At 34.5% G+C, this 23,679-nt stretch overlaps 1 protein-coding gene across 1 annotated transcript in view; it reads left to right on the top strand.

The window, feature by feature from the left end:
• The first annotated feature begins 2,679 nt into the window (after positions 1-2,679).
• Positions 2,680-23,679, top strand: part of LOC129225022 (uncharacterized) — a 73,187-nt gene continuing 52,187 nt past the window's right edge. The window contains exons 1-6 of the mRNA XM_054859569.1: positions 2,680-2,698; positions 7,906-8,142; positions 9,399-9,525; positions 12,391-12,605; positions 14,947-15,117; positions 20,941-21,300. Of these exons, the coding sequence (XP_054715544.1) occupies positions 2,680-2,698; positions 7,906-8,142; positions 9,399-9,525; positions 12,391-12,605; positions 14,947-15,117; positions 20,941-21,300 (1,129 nt within the window). The remainder of the gene's footprint in view (positions 2,699-7,905; positions 8,143-9,398; positions 9,526-12,390; positions 12,606-14,946; positions 15,118-20,940; positions 21,301-23,679) is intronic.

Below are 23,679 nucleotides of genomic sequence, written 5' to 3' on the forward strand. Positions count from 1 at the left end.
ATAAACATCGGTACATCACCATTCATGTCGTAACACGGCTGAATTCTGCGCCACGTTCTCGCACATGTTTTGCGGAGTATCGGTGATTCGGAGATGTTTTTCCGTAAAACAACTGCGAGAACATGTCGCGGAATTCAGTAGTGTTACGACATGGATGGGGTTCTACCGACGTTATTGGCTCTTAAGACTTCTAGGTACCCACTTCTAGACCGCTCTGTAGATAATCCAACCAAGACATAACAGAACCATTCCCCCAATATTAAGTCAGTATACTTTGTCGATTTTTCTCTGATCATCTTATACTGAAAAGGATAAACTTTCTTTAAAAAATGCAGATTTGTTTATGCATTTCATTGTATAGAGTAGAGGCGTATCTTTCTACTCGAAATTTCACTAATCCATTATAACTAAAAGATATATGTTATGACGCAATATATAGAGCGGAATCATTTAAATTTTAACATCTTGAAATGCACTATTTTTACCAATACCCGGAACAATGTAGGAGAATGTAGAGATGACTGAGCTCTTTCAAAATGAATAAATTGGAAATTCGTTTTGAAAATTACAGTACATAAAGAGAGAATATTGTATTTTATTACAAAACTTGCATTGAAACATTATTTTTTAATTTTGGCAGTAAATTTTCCGCCTTCAAAAAAAAAAAAAAAGGGAAAAATTTTTCACTTTTTTTTATGGGACAACGGGCAGTGAAAAAAAAAATTTTTTTTTCGAATAAAGTATTTTCTTTTTGATTACAAAAACATTTTTGATCAAAGGAATCACTAAATAAAATGTTCAATGTCTGAATGAAAAGATGATGGAGCAATAAACAAAAAATTAAAAAAATAAATTCATCTATGAAGAAAAACAAATAAGTGAGTAAAAGAGTGAATGAATAAGAAAATAAATAAATAAATCAATAAATAAGTGAATTACTAACTGAAAAATGTAAATGAACTAATTAATAAATGAATGTGTAAGTGATTTAGTAAATGATTGAGTTAGTACCTGAAATAAACTATTTCACTTTGCCACGCATGTACTTAACTAATTGTACAAAATATTTAAAATACAAATAAGCTTAATATTAACAAAATAATTACTGCACCGAATCTTAGAAGGTCTCAATTCATGTTTGAAATGTAAATAACAAGAACTTGATCATTTTATAATACCAAAAATAATTTTTTACTTACAACAAAATATTACAGTGAGTATCAATTGGGCAATTCCATGTCAGATCAATCACCTTCTTGACCTCACCATCTTCGATTTTAACGACATTTGATGTGAGGGACACATAGGACAAGATAAGTAATCCGGCCAATTTTTAAAATTCTATTTTAAAAATTTTACGAAACACAGGGCTGTTAAAAAACTGAAAAAGTACGAAAAACACGAAAAGTTGTGACATTCAAATGACTGTAACTTCTCTCCTAATTATAGTAGAATAAAAATTTAAAAAGTATTGTGAAGCTAAACAATAGAGCTTTCTACTGATATAAAACATGACTTTCTTACGACAGGTTTAAATTTCAAGAACATTCACCGGGCGACTTTTGACATTGAATATCTCAAAACGTGCCCCCTTAGAATTTTTTCAAAACAAAAAATATATTTTATAGCTCTAACACTATTCTTCCACTACACCAAAACTTAGACTGGGATTGCAATGGCAAGGTACTGAAAGAAAATCAAGAATGATCACATGTTTTGCATTGTGGAATTCCATATGTCAGGTCAGTCACCTTCTTGACCTCCTCACCATTTCCGATTTTAATGAAATTTCGTTAGAAGAACACATACGACAAGATAAGTAATCCTGCCAATTTTCAGAATTCTATTTCAAAAATGTTACGAAATACAGGGCTGCTAAAAACTTCAAAAGCGCAAAATAAGCGGAAAGTTGTAACATGCAAATGACTATAATTACTAACCTAATTACAGTAGAATAAAAACTTTAAAAACATTGCAAAGTTTAAGAATAGAACTTTCTTTTGGTATAAAACATGGCTTTCTCACTACAAGTTTAAGTTTCAAGGTTCACCGTGCGTTAACGATGTGAACGTTTTCAAGTGTTCACCATGGGGTTCAATTCACTGTGCATTTTGACCTTGAATGTCTGAAAACACGCCCCCTTAGAATTTCTTTAAAAACATACATATTATTAACATAATTAAAAAAATAAAATTCAAACAGTAATATTCGGACAGAATTAATGTAAAACATGAAACAAAAATACGTAAACAATTTCTGACTTTTTTGCAATCTCTTGCCATTGCGATCCCAGTCTAAGTTTTGGTGTAGTAGAAGAACAGTGTTGGAACTATAAAATATATTTTTTTGGAAAAATTCTAAGGGGGCTTGTTTTGAGATATTCAAGGTCAAAAGTTAAGGTGAATGCCTTTGAATCTGAAACCTGTCATGAGAAAGCCTTGTTTTACACGAATAGAAAGCTCTGGTCTTTAACTTTACAATAGTTTTCAAATTTTTTTCTACTGTTATTAGGATAGAAGTTACAGTCATTTGCATGTCACAACTTTCCGTTTATTTTGCACTTTTAAAGTTTTTAACAGCCCTGTATCTCGTAACATTTTTGAAGTAGAATTCTGAAAATTGGTAGGATTACTTATCTTGTTGTAGAGTCCTTCACACGAAATTTCATTAAAATTGGAAATGGGAGGAGGTCAAGAAGGTGACTGACCTAACATATGGAATTCCATAATGTAAAACATGTGATCATACTTGATTTTTTTTTTCAATACCTTGCCATTGCACTCCCAGTCTAAGTTTTGGTGTAGTGGAAGGATAGTGTTAGAGCTATAAAATATATTTTTTTGAAGAAATTCTAAGGGAGCATGTTTTGAGATATTCAAGGTTAACTTAAAACTTAATTCAAATCCAGATCTGTCGTAAGAAAATCGTGTTTTATATCAGTAGAAAGCTCTATTCTTTAGCTTTTCAATGGTTTTTGAATTTTTATTCTATTATAATTAGGAGAGAAGTTATAGTCATCTGAATGTCAAAACTTTTCGTTTTTTTTCCGCACTTTTTCAGGTTTTTAACAGCCCTCTGTACTTCGTAAATTTTTTAAAGTAAAATCCTAAAAATCGGCAGGATAACTTATCTTGTCATATGGATCCCTCAAACCAATTTTCGCTAAAATAGGAAATGGTTGGGTCAAAAATTTATTTTTTTCTTGATTGATTTGACGTGGAATTACCCAATTATTGAAAATTGCCTATTTAGTCATATGTTTCAATCTTCGGTGGAAATTTTTTTCTGATTGGAATAGACTACATGTTTTACTACATAATTAAAACATAACCAGATAAGTCGCGCTAAAAGCAAAGTAAATATTTCATCCTTTCACTTATGCCCCCACTATCATAATTTTGAATTATACTCATTTACAGCTTTAAATTACATGGACACATTGGTCGACCTTCCATGGTTCTGTTTAAAAATTAGCATTAAAAAAGTTAATGAACTGAGAATTTTCTACAAAAAATAAAAATAATCTTTGTTCATGAGAGTGAGAGATATGTAATGAAACGTACGGTACCAAATCAGACTAATGATTTCATTTTTGATGAGATAAAAAATAAAATCTGGTAACGCCAGTTATTATCCTTCAAGTCCTCCTCACCTTATTAACCATTTTCAAAAGAGCAAAATTATAAGCTGCATTCTCTAGTTTTCAATTTTCCTTTATAGTGTAACGTAACTCCAAAAATAATTTCAGCGCATCACTGATCAATCATTAAAAGTGTAACGATAGTTTCTTTCTCTGTTCTATCTGCCGTGCAATAATAATAATAATAATAATAATAATAAAAAAACTAAAATTTTTTGCTTCGAGCTTTCCTAGCTTATCATCATTGGTAAATATTTTTGTCAAGCCGAAATGAAACAGTATTTTTAGATTGTGATCGTAAAAGATAATCTTCTTCAACACATTCACACAAAATAGTGCACAGGCCCATTCCATTGTTTCTCTCGGGATTTTATTTTGAGGAAAAGGACGATCACCCTGTTGCCATTTCCCAGAATGTGAATCTGGATCGAACATAAAAACACCGTTAATGGGTGGACGGAATAATAGAATGTTATCGCAACGTTTTCATGGTTCTTCCCCCGCGCTTGTTCTTTACACATCTTTACCATGGCGAAGAAAGATCTGCACTACTCAAGTGGAACATATCCAACTTTCTGCTTGAGATAAGCCTTCGATGAAAGCTCCGATGTTGTATGGGGTGCCTTGTCACACAACGAGCAATGTTCCACTGCGTGGAAAACAAAGGATTAATGTTGTTTTCTTGAATGGAAAGTTACATTTCTTTGTTGTAAAATATGATGGTTTTGGGTGACTTAATGGCATTTGGTATTGGGCTTTTTTTTTTTTTTTTTTGAATTTCCGTGGGAGAACATAGTCTGCGAAATATGCAATGCATGTCGAAAAGAAGTAATTCCGAAATCGTTGCTTTTCGTTTATGATGAATACAATCGAGTAAGTCGGGGTGTCACGCTAAACCAAAGCTGAAACTTCAAAAAAAAAAAAAAAAAAAGTTAGCAAAAAAAAAAAAAGATAATACCTCCTGCCGAAAGGTAGATACAGGAGGAGGATCATTGGGGGTCATGATCCCCCTCCCCCTAAGCCGTTGACACTGTTACACATCCACATTGTGTGCAGAAAATTTATTGATAAAATTTAAACGATTGCGGCACTCTCTTAAATGCATTAAAACTTTTTAAAAGTAAGCATTTGAAATACTACTTCTTTTCATTGCTTATGAAATTAATTAATAATTTTTTATCCTATAACGTGCATTATTTCTGGCCGATTTGGTACTTTTTATTAAGCCCCAAGCATTTTAGAAATTTTCCGCACCCAAAAGCGTAGGTTCGTTTGACGGGGAAGAAAAATGGTAGTACCCTAAAATGGTAGTCTGTACCCGCTCCGTAGTAGTAGCAAGTTGCTCCGTAGTATTTGAAAGGGATGGGCACCCCTGACTAATAGTTAGCAACCTTGCTCATTTATGCTCAGTGTGGACTACAGTGAAAGTTAGCAACGCGCGTTGCTGACTCACACGCAGTGATATAAATTTACCTATGTATCCTATATTACACTTCACGGTTCCCCACACTACGCGTGGTTTAACCGGTTGGATGGGGCCCTGAAGATAGTCAAGTAATCCCCGATCCATCTTCTCTAGAGGTACTTTTCTCCGCACACACCCCACCACTTAGCTGTAAGCCTTAGGTTCCACCGTCCGGGGGGTTCGCGTAGCGGGCCCCCCGCACGGTCTCTAGAGGTACTGATTCGGACTGGGAACTTTGTGACTAACACAGATTTAACTTGCACCAGTCACCATTAGCGCACACGGGGAACTTCAGCAGGCAGGCATCGAACACACGACTCCCTAGTTATGAGAATTTCTTGCATGAATTTCTAGGTAAATTCTAAAATTTTTTAACACCTGACTCGACCTGTAACTCTCCGTCATTCTTGAGCAAATAGCATGCAAACATACATATATTTGCAATTTTACACCTGCTTTTTTCACGTGACTCGCTTCTGGCAATCACGAAATCAATAGGTTATTCTGGGATGCACCCTCCCAGTATCCAGCAGCACTGTTCCCAAGCATGAGACTCCTCAAAAACGAGATCAGAAATCTTCCAAAATTACCCCTTAAAAATTTCAATGACACAGTCTGCTATGGACCCTACCCTTGGGAACACCTGGATAGTTTCGGATTTAACGAGCGAAGTAAGATCCAGGGCTGTGGAGTCGGAGTCGGAATGATTTTAAGATAAAGGAGTCGGAGTCAGAAGTTAAAGATTTAAAGTTCAAGAGACGGAGCCTGTCATTTTCCCTAAAGTCCGAAACTCTGCCAATACTTTCGGAGTCAGAGCCAGACTGATTTTTGGGTAAAGGAGTCAGAGTCGGAGTCGAAGGTTCTAAAATTTTCGGAATCGGAGTTGAAGCCGGAGTCGGCTATTTTCCCTCCGACTCCGCAGCCCTGGTGGGATCAATAAGTAATTTTGATTGCTCTTACAATGATTGTATTTTTTGTATTACGTATTTTTTGCTCTCTGCAAATTAAAAGTAGATGATTTAAGAAATTTTTGCTTCATAAATTTTTTGTGAATCTTTAGACTTTTGCATGAAAATTCGCACATGCCGAAAACGAAGAAGAAGCACGTGTCCAGCTGCATTGTTCGCAATATTTTTACAACACGAGTAATTTATAGTCCTTGCTCAGAGAAAGAGAATTCGAATGCATTGATTTTATTGTTTTCTCACGCGCTTAAACCGCTTCTGCCTTTTTTCTTGCTATGGCTAGTTTTTTCTTTCTTCTCAACTCAACTCAACTGGCAAATGAAAATCTTTTTTGAAATAATTTCTACGCAACAATCGCTGGGTCAGTGGGTTAGTGAACTGTCTATATTCAGCGCCCTCTTCTGGGATGTTTTGTTTTCTTCAATCTCACCGCTGAAAACGGATGGACTAAGCTATTATTGAGAAACAATATTTTTTCGCTTCGCTTTTCACCTTCGCGGCTTTATTTTAAACACGCGTCTTTTCTTTCTGCTCCTTTTTTTTCTTTGTTTTTTTTTTCTTGAATATGCTTCTTTTGATTGATCTGAAATGAGTGGAGCGATCTCTCCGGCAAATAATGGTTAGTTTGAGTGTTTGTGGTCAGTTTGGGAGCAATGAGCAAATTTTCGTCGAAAAGGATTACCAAGTAAGTTCTTTGGATTTCTCCTTTTCTAAACAGGTATTTGTACTTCCTAAACTTCAGTGCATATTATTACATTTTTTCATCAATGGTTTAGTTAGTTGTACATTTTAGATTTTTTTTTTCGGTGCATAGAAATAGCAGAGCAATATTTTTTCGATATCGGAAATGTTTATTTTGGTGCTAAAATTTAAATTTATGGATCCAAACGACAAGTATGTGCACTTTTTATAGGAGATTTTTCAATTGAAAAAATATTGAAACAAAAATTACATAGACATATATGTAGATTTTGTTTATTATTATTGTTTTTTTTTTCATGATGACCTATTGCTAATTCGTTTTTATTGAGGATATTTTTTCCAGATGAAGTATAACATTTATTTGAAGAACAGTGCATCGATTCATAAGCAGATCACCTGAAGCATAATCCCATGTAATGATACAAAGAGGAAAAATATCACGGTCCACCTCGAAAATAAAAGTTATGTCAAGTGACGCGTGTTCAACAATCAGGCTTTAAAAAAAAAAAAAAAAAAAATCAGTAAAATTTTGCGGCAGATTTCGAAAAAACAACCAAAAAGTAAACATTTTAAATCCCCCGATTAAAGGAGAAGCCTCTAAAACAAAACCCAGAATTTTACTTGTTCATATTCGAGAAAAAAAAAATGTCAACAAATCTTACGTCTCAATGATTTTCTTCTCGCTATAAATTTTAATAAAAGCATTGTTGCGGAAAGTTGAGATGAAGCACTGAATAATACTTTGGAGGAAAGCATTCGAAAAATAGAGATTTTATGTCGAAATCTAAGTGTCTTAATTAATAGTTTTTAATTGATCCGCTAGTTATTATCGGAGGATTATGTTAAATATCCAAACATAAAGATGGGAAGATTACGAATCCATCGATACCTGTTTCGATGGTCAGTTCACTCGCTCGGGAGAAGAAACTTAGACATAGATACATAGGTACATACATAGATACATACGCTCAGTTTTTAATTATATAAGATTCTTTTTCAAGAAAACGTGACCTTCTCTCTTCTTTGCAACTCTATAGACAATCGCTAATAGATGTCCTTTTTCTTTTTTACTTTTAGGAGGATTACATATGATTTAAGCTTGATTCTCATTACATGTGGAATCGGTTCGATAGTTTCAGGACTCATCTTCGACAGTTCGAACTCCTTTTTCTCGCCTCAGAATGCCACATCTTTCAGACGCACCAAGAGACAAGTCTCATTCGCGCCCATTAAACCCAGGGCAGCGGGCTCTGCCGGAGTGTCCAAAGTTCCAAGGATTTCTCCATCTGAATTGGCAAAAGTGGTCGACAGAGCGGTAGCAGTGGTCGACAGGCGATTAGGAGCTTTGGAACAAAATATATACAAAAATGGTGTGTGCTGTTTTGGAAAAATCTCTGTGTTGTGCTTCATCCAAAATTTTAGCATTATGAATATTAATTTGCTGTTACTCTGTTTTTGATATTAATCTTTACTTTCTAATTTTATAAGGATTTAAATGTTTGACAGCTAATTCAACTATAATATGTAGTATTAGCGCACGGAGACACTACTTGTAAAGTTTTATGAAATATTAAGGAAGTTATGGCGTAGCGACCAAAAAACACCCTTGAGAAAAGAAACAATGTTCTATATGTGATTCAAAAATAATGAATTACATATTAAGATTATTTAACTAAAACTAATCAAATTCCATTTCCAATCTCACCTGCTTTTAATCAAGAAATAAAACATCATTTCTTTCGGAAGATATTCCGCCTTAAAATTCTTTTAATCAAAAATTGATCCTAATCTAAGCAAAAACATTTTTCTTTGAATCCATGGTTGATTGTTGAAAGTAATTATTTTATTAGTTTTGAGTTTTATTAATAGATGGCACACCCTCACTTGACCAATGTTGATGTTCCTTTGATTTTTCAGATTACCATGACGACGAGAATAAGTATAGCTCGTTGTTTTCAATATTTACTTAGAGAGACTAGTTTTCGTCAGCATGGTTACTTATCGCCTCCGTTCATTAAAAGCTTAACTCGAGCTGATTTTAGATTAAAAATTTTTTTACTTAATGTGAAATCAAATTTTTTTCAGGAAAAACCCTTATAAAGATGAACTTAAATAGCAAAACTTTATCTAAAAATAAGCTTTCCAGATTACTAATTCATATCATTTAAGATTAAAAAGATATAAAAATACCCTAACGGTGTACGCTGTAAATTTAATCTTTATGATAAGTGTATGGCTTCAAAATGAACAAAATAACCTTGTCCTTATTACCGCATCCTTTTCATAGATATGTATCGTATTACCCATTCTAGAAAATCACCAGTCATAATATGACGAGTAAGTGTTTCTTCTCAATTTCCGTTCCATTTCATTTCTAGAAACAAGAAACCCAACGAGAAGGGTCCTATCGCCGTTCGTGATTGTGAAATAGATAATTTGAATTCAAGAAGTCAAAATTCAAATGAATGCCAGGAGCTAGATACGGGATTTCTTTTTTTTTTTCATTTTCTTTAGCTTTTTCGTTACTTTTTAACACACATGTGTGATAAAATGTAACGAAATGATTACATTCCAAACTCCACCCCCTCCCCTCAATTAAATATCAACGTATTTTTCTCCCTTGAAGGTGTACTGTTGGAGCCAGGAAGTCCTGCTTGGTTCGCAGCGGCCTCTGCGAAGACGAAAGTTGCAGCCAAAAACATGTCACGGATGGCTTTGGTGGCGGAGGAAACAACGAAGTTGATGTCACGTCAGTGAGTGTTTTTTTTAAACTTAAATAAAGAAGCACCGATTAATCGGCAGAAATCCGTAATCCGCCATTACCGACCACGTTGCCGAGCATTTATAATCGGTCAGGTTTTGCGATTAATCAGCGGGAAAATATTTTTTGATTAAATTACTTTAAGTATGCTTAGAACAGGAAGAGATGGTTATATGCATATCTGTCCCGGTTTTTCCTTGCCCCCCCTCAAACTTTTGAAGGAATATTCCCATTCAAAAAAAAAAAAAAATAATAATAATAATAATAGAGCGTTACCTTTATTTATCCCGCTAGACCTCTGTTTTTGCAACTCTTAGGTCTATACGCATGCTTCCAAATGCAAAAGTTTTCAAAATAAGATGCAGGGTTAAGATATAAATAGTTTGAAAAAAAAAAAAAAAAATCCAAAATTTAAATTTTTGCTCTCTATTGTTTTTTGTTGGTATTATTTTTCAATTGAAATGATATCGCTAAACGTAATGCGGGGGGCGGGGGACTTGGGTACCATATTTTTATATGGTCCCCAAGTCCCCCGCATTGTATTTAGGGATATCATTTCCCTATCCTTGAATCTTTTTTTTTTTTTACGCTTTAGAATTCGTGCGCCCCTTTTTTCTTTTTTGCACCCTTTGGGAGGTCAAGGTTGGTACCCTCTTGGGGGACCCAGTCCGCCTCTGCCCCAGACAACAAATTTTGGCTGCGCTAGTGCCTGGCACAAAGCTGAAAACCATCTAAATCTTCTCAAAAATAAGAAAGTGTATTAACGTCGTGAAAAAAGTCTTGAGTAGTGATTGAAATACTGGTATACCGGTATACTGAATACCGGTATTTCGCGCTATTTTGCAATTTCGTAATACCGGTATTAGCTGAGGTAAAATACCGGTATTTTTGGTATTAGTATTATTTATTATTCGCTATTATTATCCAAATTTGTTTATTACTTATGTTACAGAACTAATAATGAAAAATGTTTAACTTATTCTTACTCTCATTTATGTAATATTTATAATGTTTTCACTCTTAAATCACGCCGTGAACTTTTGTGTCTTCTTTTTTTCTACAAGGTTCTACATAATTTAATTGACTGCTCAGATATCGTCAATTTGATACAACTTGCTGTCCCAAGTAGGACTCTTAGGAGTCATTCTTCTTTCAAAAATATTTTTACCAGACGGAACTATGTTGATAATTTTCGTCTTTTTAATTTTACAAACTTTTTAACATTCATTGACATGATTTAGATATTTTTAACTTGTCATTTTACAATTTTAAGTTTTTATGTTTTAATATTTTAAATGTATAGTTTGTTTTAATGGCTTTTTTTTATATTGTTGCTACTGTAACTGGATTCTTCTTGTAAGGTACAATGCTTTTAATAAATAAATAAATAAATTAGCTGAAAATGATAAAATGTTTTTAATTTGAGAATTTTCAATTTAACTCATTAGATATCTGCTGTTATTTTTAACGAACATTTCTCTTTTGATGAGACAGTGCCAAAATTAACCCATTGATATACAGGTTTGGATTCAAAAGCAGGATCTTGTAGAATATCCATTAATAAAAGTAGCGGAAAGATCACTAAATGATGTTTTCATCGCTGAATGGTTTGATGAATCGCATTTTCTTGCGTTTGTGTACACTGTACACCATGTTTTCATTTTTTCCATTTCATTGATCACTTTCACTCACTTGATATTAAAAGTTAATATCAAGTTAATTGCATGTATAATTACGAACGTATTTGTGCTGTGCATGTGTAATGTATTCCAACCATCAATTGCAGCAGTGCTTTAGGATATATTTTTAAAAATAGTTGTATCACCGGCACTGAATTTTGAGAAAAACCTCTTCTTTTTGGTAATTTGTTTTCACCGGAATTGGTGTTCTGTACTGTCTCGCTATTTGGCTGTATGCTTGGCGAGACAATAGCAGTTTTATAGTGTCTTAAAAATTTGCCATAAAGGAAAAGCAACCTAACTAGTAAATATTTTCAGATATTTACATAATCGTTAAGAATTTTGAAAAGAAAACGATAGCAAATAATGAAAAAAAAGATGAAATTTAATCAAATTCATCCTAAATTTCAAACCAAAGGGTTAATGAAAAGCAAGCTCATGTCGATTTTTATCAAGAGAAAATCCTTGAAGATGATGCTAATATTGGAAATGAATTCTCTCTTGAAGAAAAATTACAAATTAAAAACAAAGTACTACGCACAATACAAGCGACCGAACAATACAAAAAAAAAAAAAAAAAAAAGATTTATCCAAAACCAACCCGCAAGAGACCGAATTATTTGCAGATGAAGTACTTCGAGGCAATTAGAGGAGGTGTGTCGCGCATTACTAACAGTACCAGCTACCTGCGTGAATTCAGAAAGAGTATTTTCACCTGCAGGAAAGTTGAGCACTAAAATGAATTCCAGACTTGGAGACAATTCAATTGATGCATTATGCTTTTTACTACCCTTGCTTTTGTTCCTTCATTTTATATTTTTTCACAATACGTTTTCATAAATAATGAAATTTTTGTCCAAAATTATGAAATGTGGCTACAAAACAGTATGTTTTCTAGCATTTTTTGAAAAGTTTCTAATACCGTATTGATATCGGTATTCCGGTATCACGTTTTAAAAATACCGAATACCGGTATTGGATTTTCGGTCCGATATTGCAATCCCTAGTCTTGAGTTAAAGATCAAAGTAAAAAACAGTTTAAATCTGAAGTAGTTTTTCTCTTTTTCTTTTTTTTTAAACGAAGTTTCTCCACTCATTGCAAAACTTCATAAACACCCCAGTATTATGCAGATTGTGGCTGTTTGCGAAATTTATTAACTTTCTGTTGACTCTTTCAGGTACAATTTGAGTAAAGATCAAATTTTACACTCACTGCCGACGCTGGACGTCAGAGGAACAGCCTTAGAACGAGATTGCCCCCTGACGGTGGACTTTCCTTGCCGGCCAAAGAAGTACAGAGCATACAGTGGGTACTGTAACAATGTACAAAACCCTCGTTGGGGTAATGCCAACACTGCTTACGTTAGGTACCTAAGCCCGGATTATTCAGATTGTGAGTACAGAAAAGATTTCAAGTATTTTAAACACTTCTAAATATCTATTCTCCATCTGTTGGGTGAACCAGTATAATATTTCCCTTAATTGTGGAGAGAACCTGTATCGCAAAATATGTTTTTTTTTTTTTATCTGTACTTTGAACTAATATCGCAATTGATCGAGGCCTTGAAGCTGTTCTTTGAGACAATGATTTTGGAAATCTCTGGATCCTTTCGAACAGTAGGAGCTCACTTCAGAACCTATGCAACTGGATTGCAATAGGAGATCAAGCAGTGTTTCTATCATTCAGAAGCTCAAGCTCATTTCCGAGTCCCATGAAATTTATTTTCAATGGATTCCTTCTCATGTAGACATTTTTGGCAATGAGAGAGCGGACGAACTGGCCAAGGAGGGGTGCAACCATGACTATCCTTCCTCTTAATCACTCACCTATCTTGAACATCAATCCAGAATAAATACTGAAATCTCGAATTCGTGGAGGATTCCTCTCTGCCATCACTGGTACGCAAGTGAAAAAGCAGGCCCTTTCTGACCATCAATTGTGACAGAGCTTCTAGAACTGCAATCTCAAGACTACCGAGCGGCCACATAAAGGGTCTCTCGTTTTCAAGGGCAATAAAATCTACGAGGTCTGCACTAAATGTAAAACTGAGCAGGCCTCTCCTAAACATATCCTCGACTGTTTGTTACTTTCTAAAGAGGACATTTATTCATCTCCTCTTCTGGTCCTTAATTTTCTCCGGGTCAATGGTTTGATGGACCTCGTCTGACTTCATCAGACTACTGGAGGGTAAGCAACAACAACAACAACTGGTATCGCATATTCTTTTCGTCAACTGTGAGAGGACCCATATCACATAGTCTTTCCATTATCTGTCCTGAGAACTCATATCGCATGATCTTTTTATCATCTGTCGAGAGAGCACACATCGTTTAATGTTTTTCTCATTTTCCCAAAGAACTCCTAACTCAAAATCATTTTAATGCAGCCGTGCAGAAATTTGGTGTTTCTAAATCTGCCCATCAGGTACAGTTTTCTGCACAGGTTCACAACTTTTCTCGATTACAGTTAGCTATATACAGATGCCAATTTTGACTTTCTGAATTATTCCATCATATAACCGTTGAGGATAATTCTGCCGTGGGCAGGTAAAGGGCAGTCTCTGCAGAAATAAGAAATATTTAAAAGAAATGCGTTTTAGATTCCATACTAACAATAGGAAAATGTTGAAATTTGGCGATTTTTTTCGTGCTTTATTTTCAGCTGAAACCAAATTAACAAGCTTGTACAATAAAGCAAAAGTACAATATGTGACAAAAATGCGAAAAAAAAAAAAAAAGGATAAATAAATAAATAAAAATAAATAAGAAAAAAACATAAATAAATAAATAAAATAAAATAAATAAATAAAAAAAAAGAAACATTTGCAGTTGCTTACCTTTTACCTTCCTATGGCAGTATGGCGTAGTTTCCTTCCGTCAAAAGTACTACTTTTAGTCACTGAAATTGATAGAATAAGCAAAAAGAAAATGGCATGGAGCAAGAAAAAACTTTTATTTTCCCAACAGTTATTTTTTATTTTTATTTTTTAATGTGTGATTTTGGAAAAACAAAGGCGTGGTCTTTAGGATGTGCAAGCACACTTTGGCGTGCTACTCCATTGCCGTGCTAAATGTTTACGCTTTGCGTCAACCGCGTTGTCAGGTTAGAATAATCTGCGCTGTGCGCAATAGGCATCAGTGAATGGCATTTCATCACTTGGGATGTCATGAGCAGAAGCGTCAAAAATGAGTTTCAATCTGTGCACCGATTAAAATAACAGCTAAAAAATATTACATTTGTGAAATTATTTAAAAAAAATGGTTAAAACCTATGTTTTTAAGCAAGCAAAAAACATTGTACCTACTATTTTTAAAATTTCAGAAACAGCCCCATCATTATTGAATGAAGAATTTCGTATGCTGAGGTGAATAATGTTCTCTATGAGGCTGCAATTTTGTTTCCGTCCTTGTCTTACTGTCTAATTCGGATCTGTATTTTAGTAACTTACTTTTCCTCGACGTTTATATACGTTGAAGTGCGCCAACTTGTTGTTGGTACCGTAAGAGCAAAATATAGACAACTTTGAAAACGGTTGTGAAGAAAACCAGAACAAGACTCGTGGCAAATCAATATGCGCTGGATGAAAAAACAATAATAAAGAAACAATAGTAATGTCTAATTCAGGACAATTAAATATTCATTTTGTTGATTTTTCATTACATGCAGATACGCTAAAATATGACTTGATTTTAATATGGAAAATAATTTCTTTGTGTATTTACTTTTTTTGAAGATGTGGCAGATCCCAGGAAATCTAAAAGCGGTGAAGATCTTCCAGAATCTCGTTTGATAAGTTTGAGCATTCACTCCGACTCAGAAAGGCCACATCCGCATCTGACAGTATTCCTTGCCATTTTCGCAGAATTTGTCTTCCATGACGTGTTCCATACGTCACAGAGCGCAGGTAAGGGAAATATGAGATCAGTATGTGCTGGTAATAACTTCAAAATATGTTGCGTCGCATATTAGGATTGTCTTTAAATTTTAGATGAAGATTGAACCAGATGCAGAAAAATGTCTTTATAAAGACATTATAAAGTGCATGCAGAGTATACATAAATTCGAATATGGAAAATTTCGGGAAGTATTTGTTTAAGTTAAATTATTTAAAGACACTTTTATTCATTTTTGCAAAATTTACGCTCGAATAAATCTGTTGCTTTTAGAGCACAAAACTATTTTGAATTTCAAGTTTTTTGAGGTTTTAAAAAAAGAATTTACCTGAACCCTCTCAACAACTGTTTGCAGTTTCATATGATGTACGTTATGTTTCATAAAATTGGTTACCGTTGAAAAATTATTTTTTTACACATGGATTTTTACCTTTATATATAAAACAAATCTGCTGAAAATGTAGTCTTAGAGAGAGAAAAAAAAGCAGAAATACTCGTACTGTTTCCTTTTTCTGTGCTATTTAAACGAGACGAGAGCAGAGGCGGGAGCATGGGGGGGGGGGGGGGGGGGGGGAGGAGAAGGGACACCTGTTAGTCCGGGCCCGAGACTGAAGGGGGCCCAGTTGTTTTGAAACTAGGCGTGAAATATAGGGGTAAACAATATGGAGAGGGGCCCGGAAAAGTTATTTGTGACGGGCCCCAAAATTTCTGTGCACGCCCCAGGACGAGAGGCATATGAAATGTATCGTTTTAACGGTAAAAATGTACCTTTCTGAACTAAAATTGAACTGGTGTTCTTTGCATTAAAATAGGTATTGCTGAAAACATTCATTTTTAAGTTACAGTCGAATTCACATATAATAAAGGTGAAGAGACCGCCGTATTTGCTCATCAGACCCGAATGCTAACAAAAAACGGGCTCTTAAAAAAAACAGTTTATAGACACTTATTTTTTTTTCTTAAATTTATGTGCAAAGAAGTTGCTCGATTCGTTTTGAACTGAACTATTGCCTTGTTTCTCTGAGAAAACTCTTCGCCAGAAAAACATAGTCGTTTTCACCCCAGATTTCTAGTTCAAATGCCATTGAGTATGTTTAGCATGAAGTTCTTCCCAGTCGTCGTTATGATAGTCACCTTTTACTTTTTTCAAATACTTTAGCTTTGAAATGGTGAAGGAATTTTTTCAGAAACGGATTAGTTAAGCAGGAGGGGTGGGGGTCAATCGATATTTTATGAATTACAAAAATATTGCTCGCTATACGTGCGTTTGCTCTTGAAAAGAGATTCATGCTTCTGTAGACTTGAACATCTTTCCAAGGTTTCAAACCGGAACTGAACCGAAAATCGGAAAAAGCCGTTGTTTTGGTCGGAAAGAAAACCGGAACTGAACCGAAAAAAATAACATATTTCGGTTTATTTCAGCTCGATATATAGCGTGTACTCATTCAACTTGCAAAACCTCTATTTTCACAACCGTTAGTCCCAGATGCATACTTCTAATTGGAAAAATGGTCGCAATAAGGTTCAGAGTTAAGATACAAAAAGTTTGAAGCGGGGAAAAAAAAGAAAAAAAAATTTGAACTTTGACATCTAGAATTCAAATTATGTTTTTCGCAATCACGAGTGTGTGTGTATGTAGGCGTTTGTGTGTGGGGGGGGGGGGTATGTGTATGTGTGTGTAGGCATGTGTGTGTGGATAGTTGTGTGTATGTGTCTATGTGTGGGGGGTATGTGTATGTGTGAGTAGTTGTGTGTATGTGTTTGTGTGTGTGTAGGTGTAGGTGTATGTGCGTGATAGGTGTATGTGTAAGCGTATGTGTGGGTAGTTGTGTGTATGTTTGGGGGGGGTATGTGTATGTATGAGGGGTATGTGTATGTGTGGGTAGTTGTGTGTATGGGTAGGTGTGTGTATGTGTTTGTGTATCTGTATGTATATGCGTGTGTGTATGTGTTTGTGTGTGTAGGTGTAGGTGTATGTGCGTGATAGATGTATGTGTAAGCGTATATGTGTGTAGGTGTATGTGTAAATGTAGGCAAGTAAGTGACGCAAGCTGGAGACGGTTTTCGCTAGAGGAGCAGAATCGTGAGGCGGCCGGCCAACGGTGGTGCTACAGAGGAAGGCGGGGGGAAAATAAAATCATAGGTCATCAAAACAGTCAAGTGAGAACAATAAGCAATCGTGATTGCTCAAACAGTTGAAAAAATATAAAATTTAACTTTTTGTATGGGCCCCAAATTTCCTATATTGTATTGAGGGAGATCTGAAGCATGAAAAAGCAGTTTAAACACAAAGAGTTTAGTACTACTAGTGAGATTAGTACTATCAATATTCCCCGAGATATGAAACGCAGTGTTTTATGACTTACACCACTTAACACTAACACTGGCAGTTAATAACATTTTTGGGGGAGAAATATGGCGGCTAACAAGGATTTAAAACTATATGTGTGCATAGAATGTGTTTTCAAATGTTACGAGCATTTTTGGTGTGTTTTTGCGTTTCACAGAGCGATATTTTCCTTTATTTTTCAACAGCAATGAAAAACATGACTTTTTTTTTTTTGTTGGACAACGTGTCATTCTTCTGAAAAGGTAATAAGTTAAAACCTCATCTTCTGCCCGATCTATTAAAACTTAGAACTCTTATTTCTCTTTGAGTTTCAGTCGCAAATATTTCAATTTTATTTGGGTTGGAATTACTTTGCAATAAAATATTTCCCCAAATATAAGTTAGTAAGTTAGGCAGGGGACCTAGGGTCCATACAAAAAGTTAGTATCGAATTTTTCACTCATTTTCTTTTTTTCGCTTCAAACTTTCCACAACTCAACTCCGCGCCTAGTTTTGACCAGTTTTGTAGTCGGTAGTATGCATCTGGGACTAACGGCTGTAAAAATAGAGGTCCTTACAGGTAAAACGGGTGTATTCAGTGATTTTGTTACTATAATCAACTTATCACTATTTCCCAATTTAACTTCAACCTTATAATTATCAACAAAAACGTGTACATTGCTACATTTGTGATAGAAATATAAATTTGGTGCAAATAAGAAAATATATAAAGTAAAATTATTCATTCGGAACTGTATATTTTCTGCCAAACTGAACCGACATATATATTTTTAGTACAACCGGAACGAAAAAAATTACAGATCGAAGCCCTTGTTTACCAACCAAGTATTTTTTTTAAAACCTGGTTCTCATTAGATCCGGGTTCGTTATAAGCGAGTTCAAATGCATAAAGTTTAGACAACAGATATATTTTGAATGTTTCTGTCTCTTGCGCATAATTAGTACATAAACAGGAAATTGAATTTAGCCATTGAAAACTGCCCTAACTTCCTGTTTACAAAAGATCTTTTTTCAACTAGTTCATCGGGAATTCTACAAGTGTCAAACATTTCCAGAGCAGTTTTTTTCCCCTCATAGAAATAGCGAAACACTATTCCATAACCACCTGTTTACACAGTTTACAGATGAACCCCCCCCCCTTCTCTCCCTTAAATTCAAATTTTTTCATTAAAAGGAGACCTCATTAGCATATCTTGACTTTATGGAAGTTTGAAAGTAATTATGTATGCATGGATGATGATGATGATGATGATAATAATTTCCGTTAACGAAACAAACAATAAGTACGGTTATTCGGAGCATAAAATGAAAGACCTTTTTTTCTATGTCACTTCACTGTTCGTCTGTCTGACTTGAAGACTTTAAAAAAGTATTTCCCTGTTTTTAACACACAAACTCACATTTATTCTCCTTGTTATTATATTTTCATGACATCCTCACTCACTGCAATACTATCCATTTGATTGCAAGCAATAATTGTTTCTCGGATTGATCCACGACAAAAACTTTTAAATTTTTATTAATTTTTAAGATAGGAGAGTCGGTGTATTGGGGATAATTAATTTTTAGAATTTAGATGTTGTTGAACACCATTATAACAGAGTTCATTGACTGAGTTATCATTAAGGCTGCAAGAAAAAAAAACCTATTTCCTTCTCTCTCTCTCTCTCTCTGTGTTTATGATATTTAAAACAAATTTTAATTTCATCAGCCACATTAATCTCAGAATTAAATAAATACACATAAGTTTTAGAGTTAGAGTACAGTTAACTAGATTTAAAATTGGCAGGAAAATTGAAAACATGTGCTTTAGAGATACAAGCAGGGGTGCCCCGAACCAGGGGTGCCCATCCCCCCCAAGTTTAATGGCGCAAATCCCCCCCTCCCCAAAAAAAATTTTTCAACCCTCTTTCCCTTTTTTTTTGCTTTTATCTCTTTCTTTTTTTTAAATATTATTTATTTATTTTTTAATTTCATTTATTTATTTATTTGTTTTTAACTATAATTTTATTAGAAAAGTTCTGTGCTACGCCAATGACATTCATACACACACAAAATAAATAAATAAATGAAATAAAGTGTAATTAGAATAAAATGAAATAAAATTATTTAAATTAAAAATAAATAAAAAAAATTCAAATAAATAAATTTTAAAAATTAAAAAATCTTCCCCAAAAATTTTGATGGCGCAACTTGAGGCATAATTCTCTTCTGTGGGCACCCCTGCCCCCGAACTAACATTTTTGGGAAGGAGAGGATTTTTAATTTGCCGAATGAAACTCCAAATTTAATCGAATGATAAAATATGAGAACATCAGAATAATATTGTAATGTAATCATGTCTCCAAATTTATCGAATCTTCAAACAAATTTTGCCGAATGAGGAAACATTTGAGAGGTCCCAGTGACCTCTCATCGGGTCACCCCCGGATACAGGGGATCTCTTTTCCAATGAGAAAGGTTGTGATCTTATGCATGTAAAGACATCCGACAAAACCTATTCATCAAATATTTTTACATTCATAATCTCACATCTTGACACTCCGAAACATGTGACTCCATTTTTTTTTTGTAAAAATGTACTTTTTCACGTTGTTGGTATGATTTCACATTAGTTTGGTTCAGTATTACAAATACATAAAATATGTAAGCCATTTAGAGCAAAAGTGGGGACAGTCAATATTTTTGTAATTTGTATTTACACCATCAAATATTGGTTTAAACCTTAGTCTATTGATGCGAAAGTGGAATAAGTCTAGGTCCAACTATATACTGATAGACAAAAATGGTAAAATGGAAGAGCAATTTTGCTTTGTGCTAAAGTGGCTGCTAAATCATTCAATTACTCAAAATCTTGTTTAATCGACGTTCACCACTTTTCCTCCCATCGGCTTACTCATAGATCAAGTATAACTAGATACACAAATCCGTAACTGCAGTCACTATCTGCCATCGAACTTGTGGATCTTGAAGTAAACGGGCAAAAGTGTATTGTATGAGAATATGCAACGGCAGAAGTTGTTTGCGCGCATGCGCTTTTCGGGCTCTTGCCCGTCTACAAAGTTAGTCTCGATTGCTCATGCAACCGGTTTCTTGTTGTGTATCAAGTTAATGCTACATCTATGGATCTATGGACTCACACGAGGTATTCAGAGCTAAAGTGGAACATTTCAACTTGATCAACTTTTTACTCTGAACGCAGTAGATTTTGGCAACGAAAGTTCATTAATAAACGTTCAGAACTAAAGTGGATAAAGTCGAAATGTACTTGATGCACTTTAGCTGTAAATGCCTCATATATATCAAAGAAAAATATGAAGATGAAGACTCAACCTAAGTAATACCGTCAAGTGCTGTTTTGCTAAGTAGCTTTACAACTTTTGCAGGAAGGTCGACTTTTTTGAACATAGGAAAAAATACTTCATTCAAATTCAAAATGTAAAAGACTGTTTAATACGAGACTTAACATAAAGTATTTTTCTAGGTTTCAGGGGTCACCGCATTCGCTGTTGCGGCGTTCCTTTCCATTTGCGTCACCCAGAATGCTACCCAATCACCAACGAAACGGCCACAAACAAGCAGGAATGGTGCGTTAACTACGTACGGTCCTCCAACGTTCCGCGGGCCGGATGTACACTGGGATCCAGAGAGCAGATCAACCAAGTGACGTCATTTCTGGATGGCTCTGCCATTTATGGTTCGTCGGAGGAAGAGGTGAAGAGACTTAGAGCGTACAAAGATGGTCTCTTGAAGATGCAGGAAGCTCTCGGACTGTTGCCACCGGATTATTCAAACCCACACGACTGCAGAGCATCAGTTTCGAGTCATAAATGTTTCTTGGCAGGTAAATAACAATAATATTATCATTTTTTTTTTTTTGTGATTTTTTAACCTCATCATTATTATTAGATATGACACACAATAGTTAATTACGTTGACATTTCTAAGTATTATACTCGTCGTAAATACTATGAGTTGCAAAGTTGACTTCTGCGTTTGTCAGCTTCACCAACACCAATGGAAGTTACTTATGAGCTGTCCATAAGTAACATGACATTGTTTTCATCTTATTTGATCCCCTCCACCTTTGTCGCAAAGTGTCATACTTTACTTTACTCCCTCCCCTTCGCATGTCACATGCCACGCCATGTTACATAAACATATTTTATAACTCCCTCCTCCTAGGTCTCCTTCACGAGAGGCAACTTAGTTGAATCAACTTTCGAACGGACGGTTATCAAGAAGTGTAACAAGGTACAAATTGAAGGAATCGCCTATCATCATTCATACGACAGTCAACTTTTAAGTGTAATCAACTTTTCAGCTGGTTATACTCATCGGGGCATTGCCAAGCGTTCGCTCTACCCGCGATGAACTAGTTGAGGCGACTCGGTTCAGTTTTTAGTGTTGTGGAGGTGTAGAGCAGTTGTACGATTTTGTTTCTCTTACCTTGAAGAATTTGTTTTTCTTACTGTGACAATAACGCCGTCATTAACAATGGGATCGCTTCCGAAATTTTAAGAGTACTATTTTTTTCTGAAAGAGTATGCTTAAAAACATAGGATTTGACCATTTTTCAAATAATTTGACAAAGTTTACTATTTTTAAAAAATATTTAAATCGTTACGCAGACTCAATTTTATTTTTTACACTTCTGCACATGACATCACAAATGATGAACTGCCATTCACTGTTGCCATTAACGTAGAGCGCAATATTTAATTCGCTTCTGAGTTATCATATCCTGGAACCGCGGTAGAAAGCATGCGTAAACATTCAGCGCGCCAGTGGAGTAGCGCCAAAATACATCACTTGTGACATCATAAAGACCACGCCTTGGTTGAAAAATCAGACATTTTAAAATATTAACTAAAAAACAACTGTTGGGAAAATGAATGTTTTTTCTGTGTCCATGTTATTATTATTATGCTCATTCTATCAACTTCAGGGACTAAAGGTAGTACTTTTGACTGAAGGAAACAACTCCATTAAGTTTTTCTTTCCCCCCCCCCTTTTTTTTTGATGAAATAAAAATTTTTTGAACTTCCGAAGTATTACGGCACAAACCACATATTCATACGACAATTCGTTGCTTTTCTATGAATTTTTAAAAAAAGTATCAAGGACTTTTCGGACACCCTGTATTTCTTAACTTTCAATGAATATTGTCTTGAACACAAATAAATGTGTTTTTCGAGCAAAAAGCAAATATCAATTATGGTGCATAAAAAGAGAACAAAAAAATAAAAACATATCCCCATGAAACTTAAGCCCTAGCATGTCTTTTTGACAAAACTTAATATAAGACCGTGTCTTATTTTCGGGGAAACACATATTAGTTTAAAAGAGTTCGTATGTTATTCTTATTTCATATTTATTTGTTCCACCTTCTGCTTTTTCTTTATCTTGAAATTTCTTACTAGAAATATCTCACCCATACACTGATGAATCATGAATCTTGCAGATTTGTTTATTTATGCGCGGAAAAAGTGTCTGTAAACGAGGCGCAAAGTACTTTCATTATGATTCGAAGTAGGTCATTACTCGAAATAGATATTTCATTGTCAGAAAAACAAAACATGTTCGCAGGAGTATGAAACGCTTTATTCTTGACTTAAAATAAATACAAATACAATGCTTTTCTTGATGCACTGATTCCTATTGACTACCCAGATTATACATGGGCTTAATGAAAAGTGAACAATACACGAACAAATCGTAAGAATTTTAACATAAATATAGATAACTAATTTCAAGATAAATATATAAATAAATAATAATAATTCAGCAAAGTTATACGTATACTTTAGAAGCAACTTATTGAAGTCTCGGTGTTTCAATAAATTCACACTTTATGTCTAAGAAATGAACCACATTTGTTTAGTTGATTGCAAGTTTGATTTTTATAACACTCGGCGTAACGGTAGCGCTTTTCAATCTTACTACTATTATATATGCGAAAGTTTGTCTGTATGGATATATGGATGTATGGATGTATGGATGTATGGATGTTTGTTACTCTTTCACGCAAAAACTACTGAACGGATTTTGATGAAACTTTACAATAATATAGCTTACTTACTACTATTATATATGCGAAAGTTTGTCTGTATGGATATATGGATGTATGGATGTTTGTTACTCTTTCACGCAAAAACTACTGAACGGATTTTGATGAAACTTTACAATAATATAGCTTATGCATCAGAATAACACATAGGGA

This window comes from Uloborus diversus, chromosome 6, assembly GCF_026930045.1.
Source record: "Uloborus diversus isolate 005 chromosome 6, Udiv.v.3.1, whole genome shotgun sequence".
NCBI classification, from domain to species: domain Eukaryota; kingdom Metazoa; phylum Arthropoda; class Arachnida; order Araneae; family Uloboridae; genus Uloborus; species Uloborus diversus.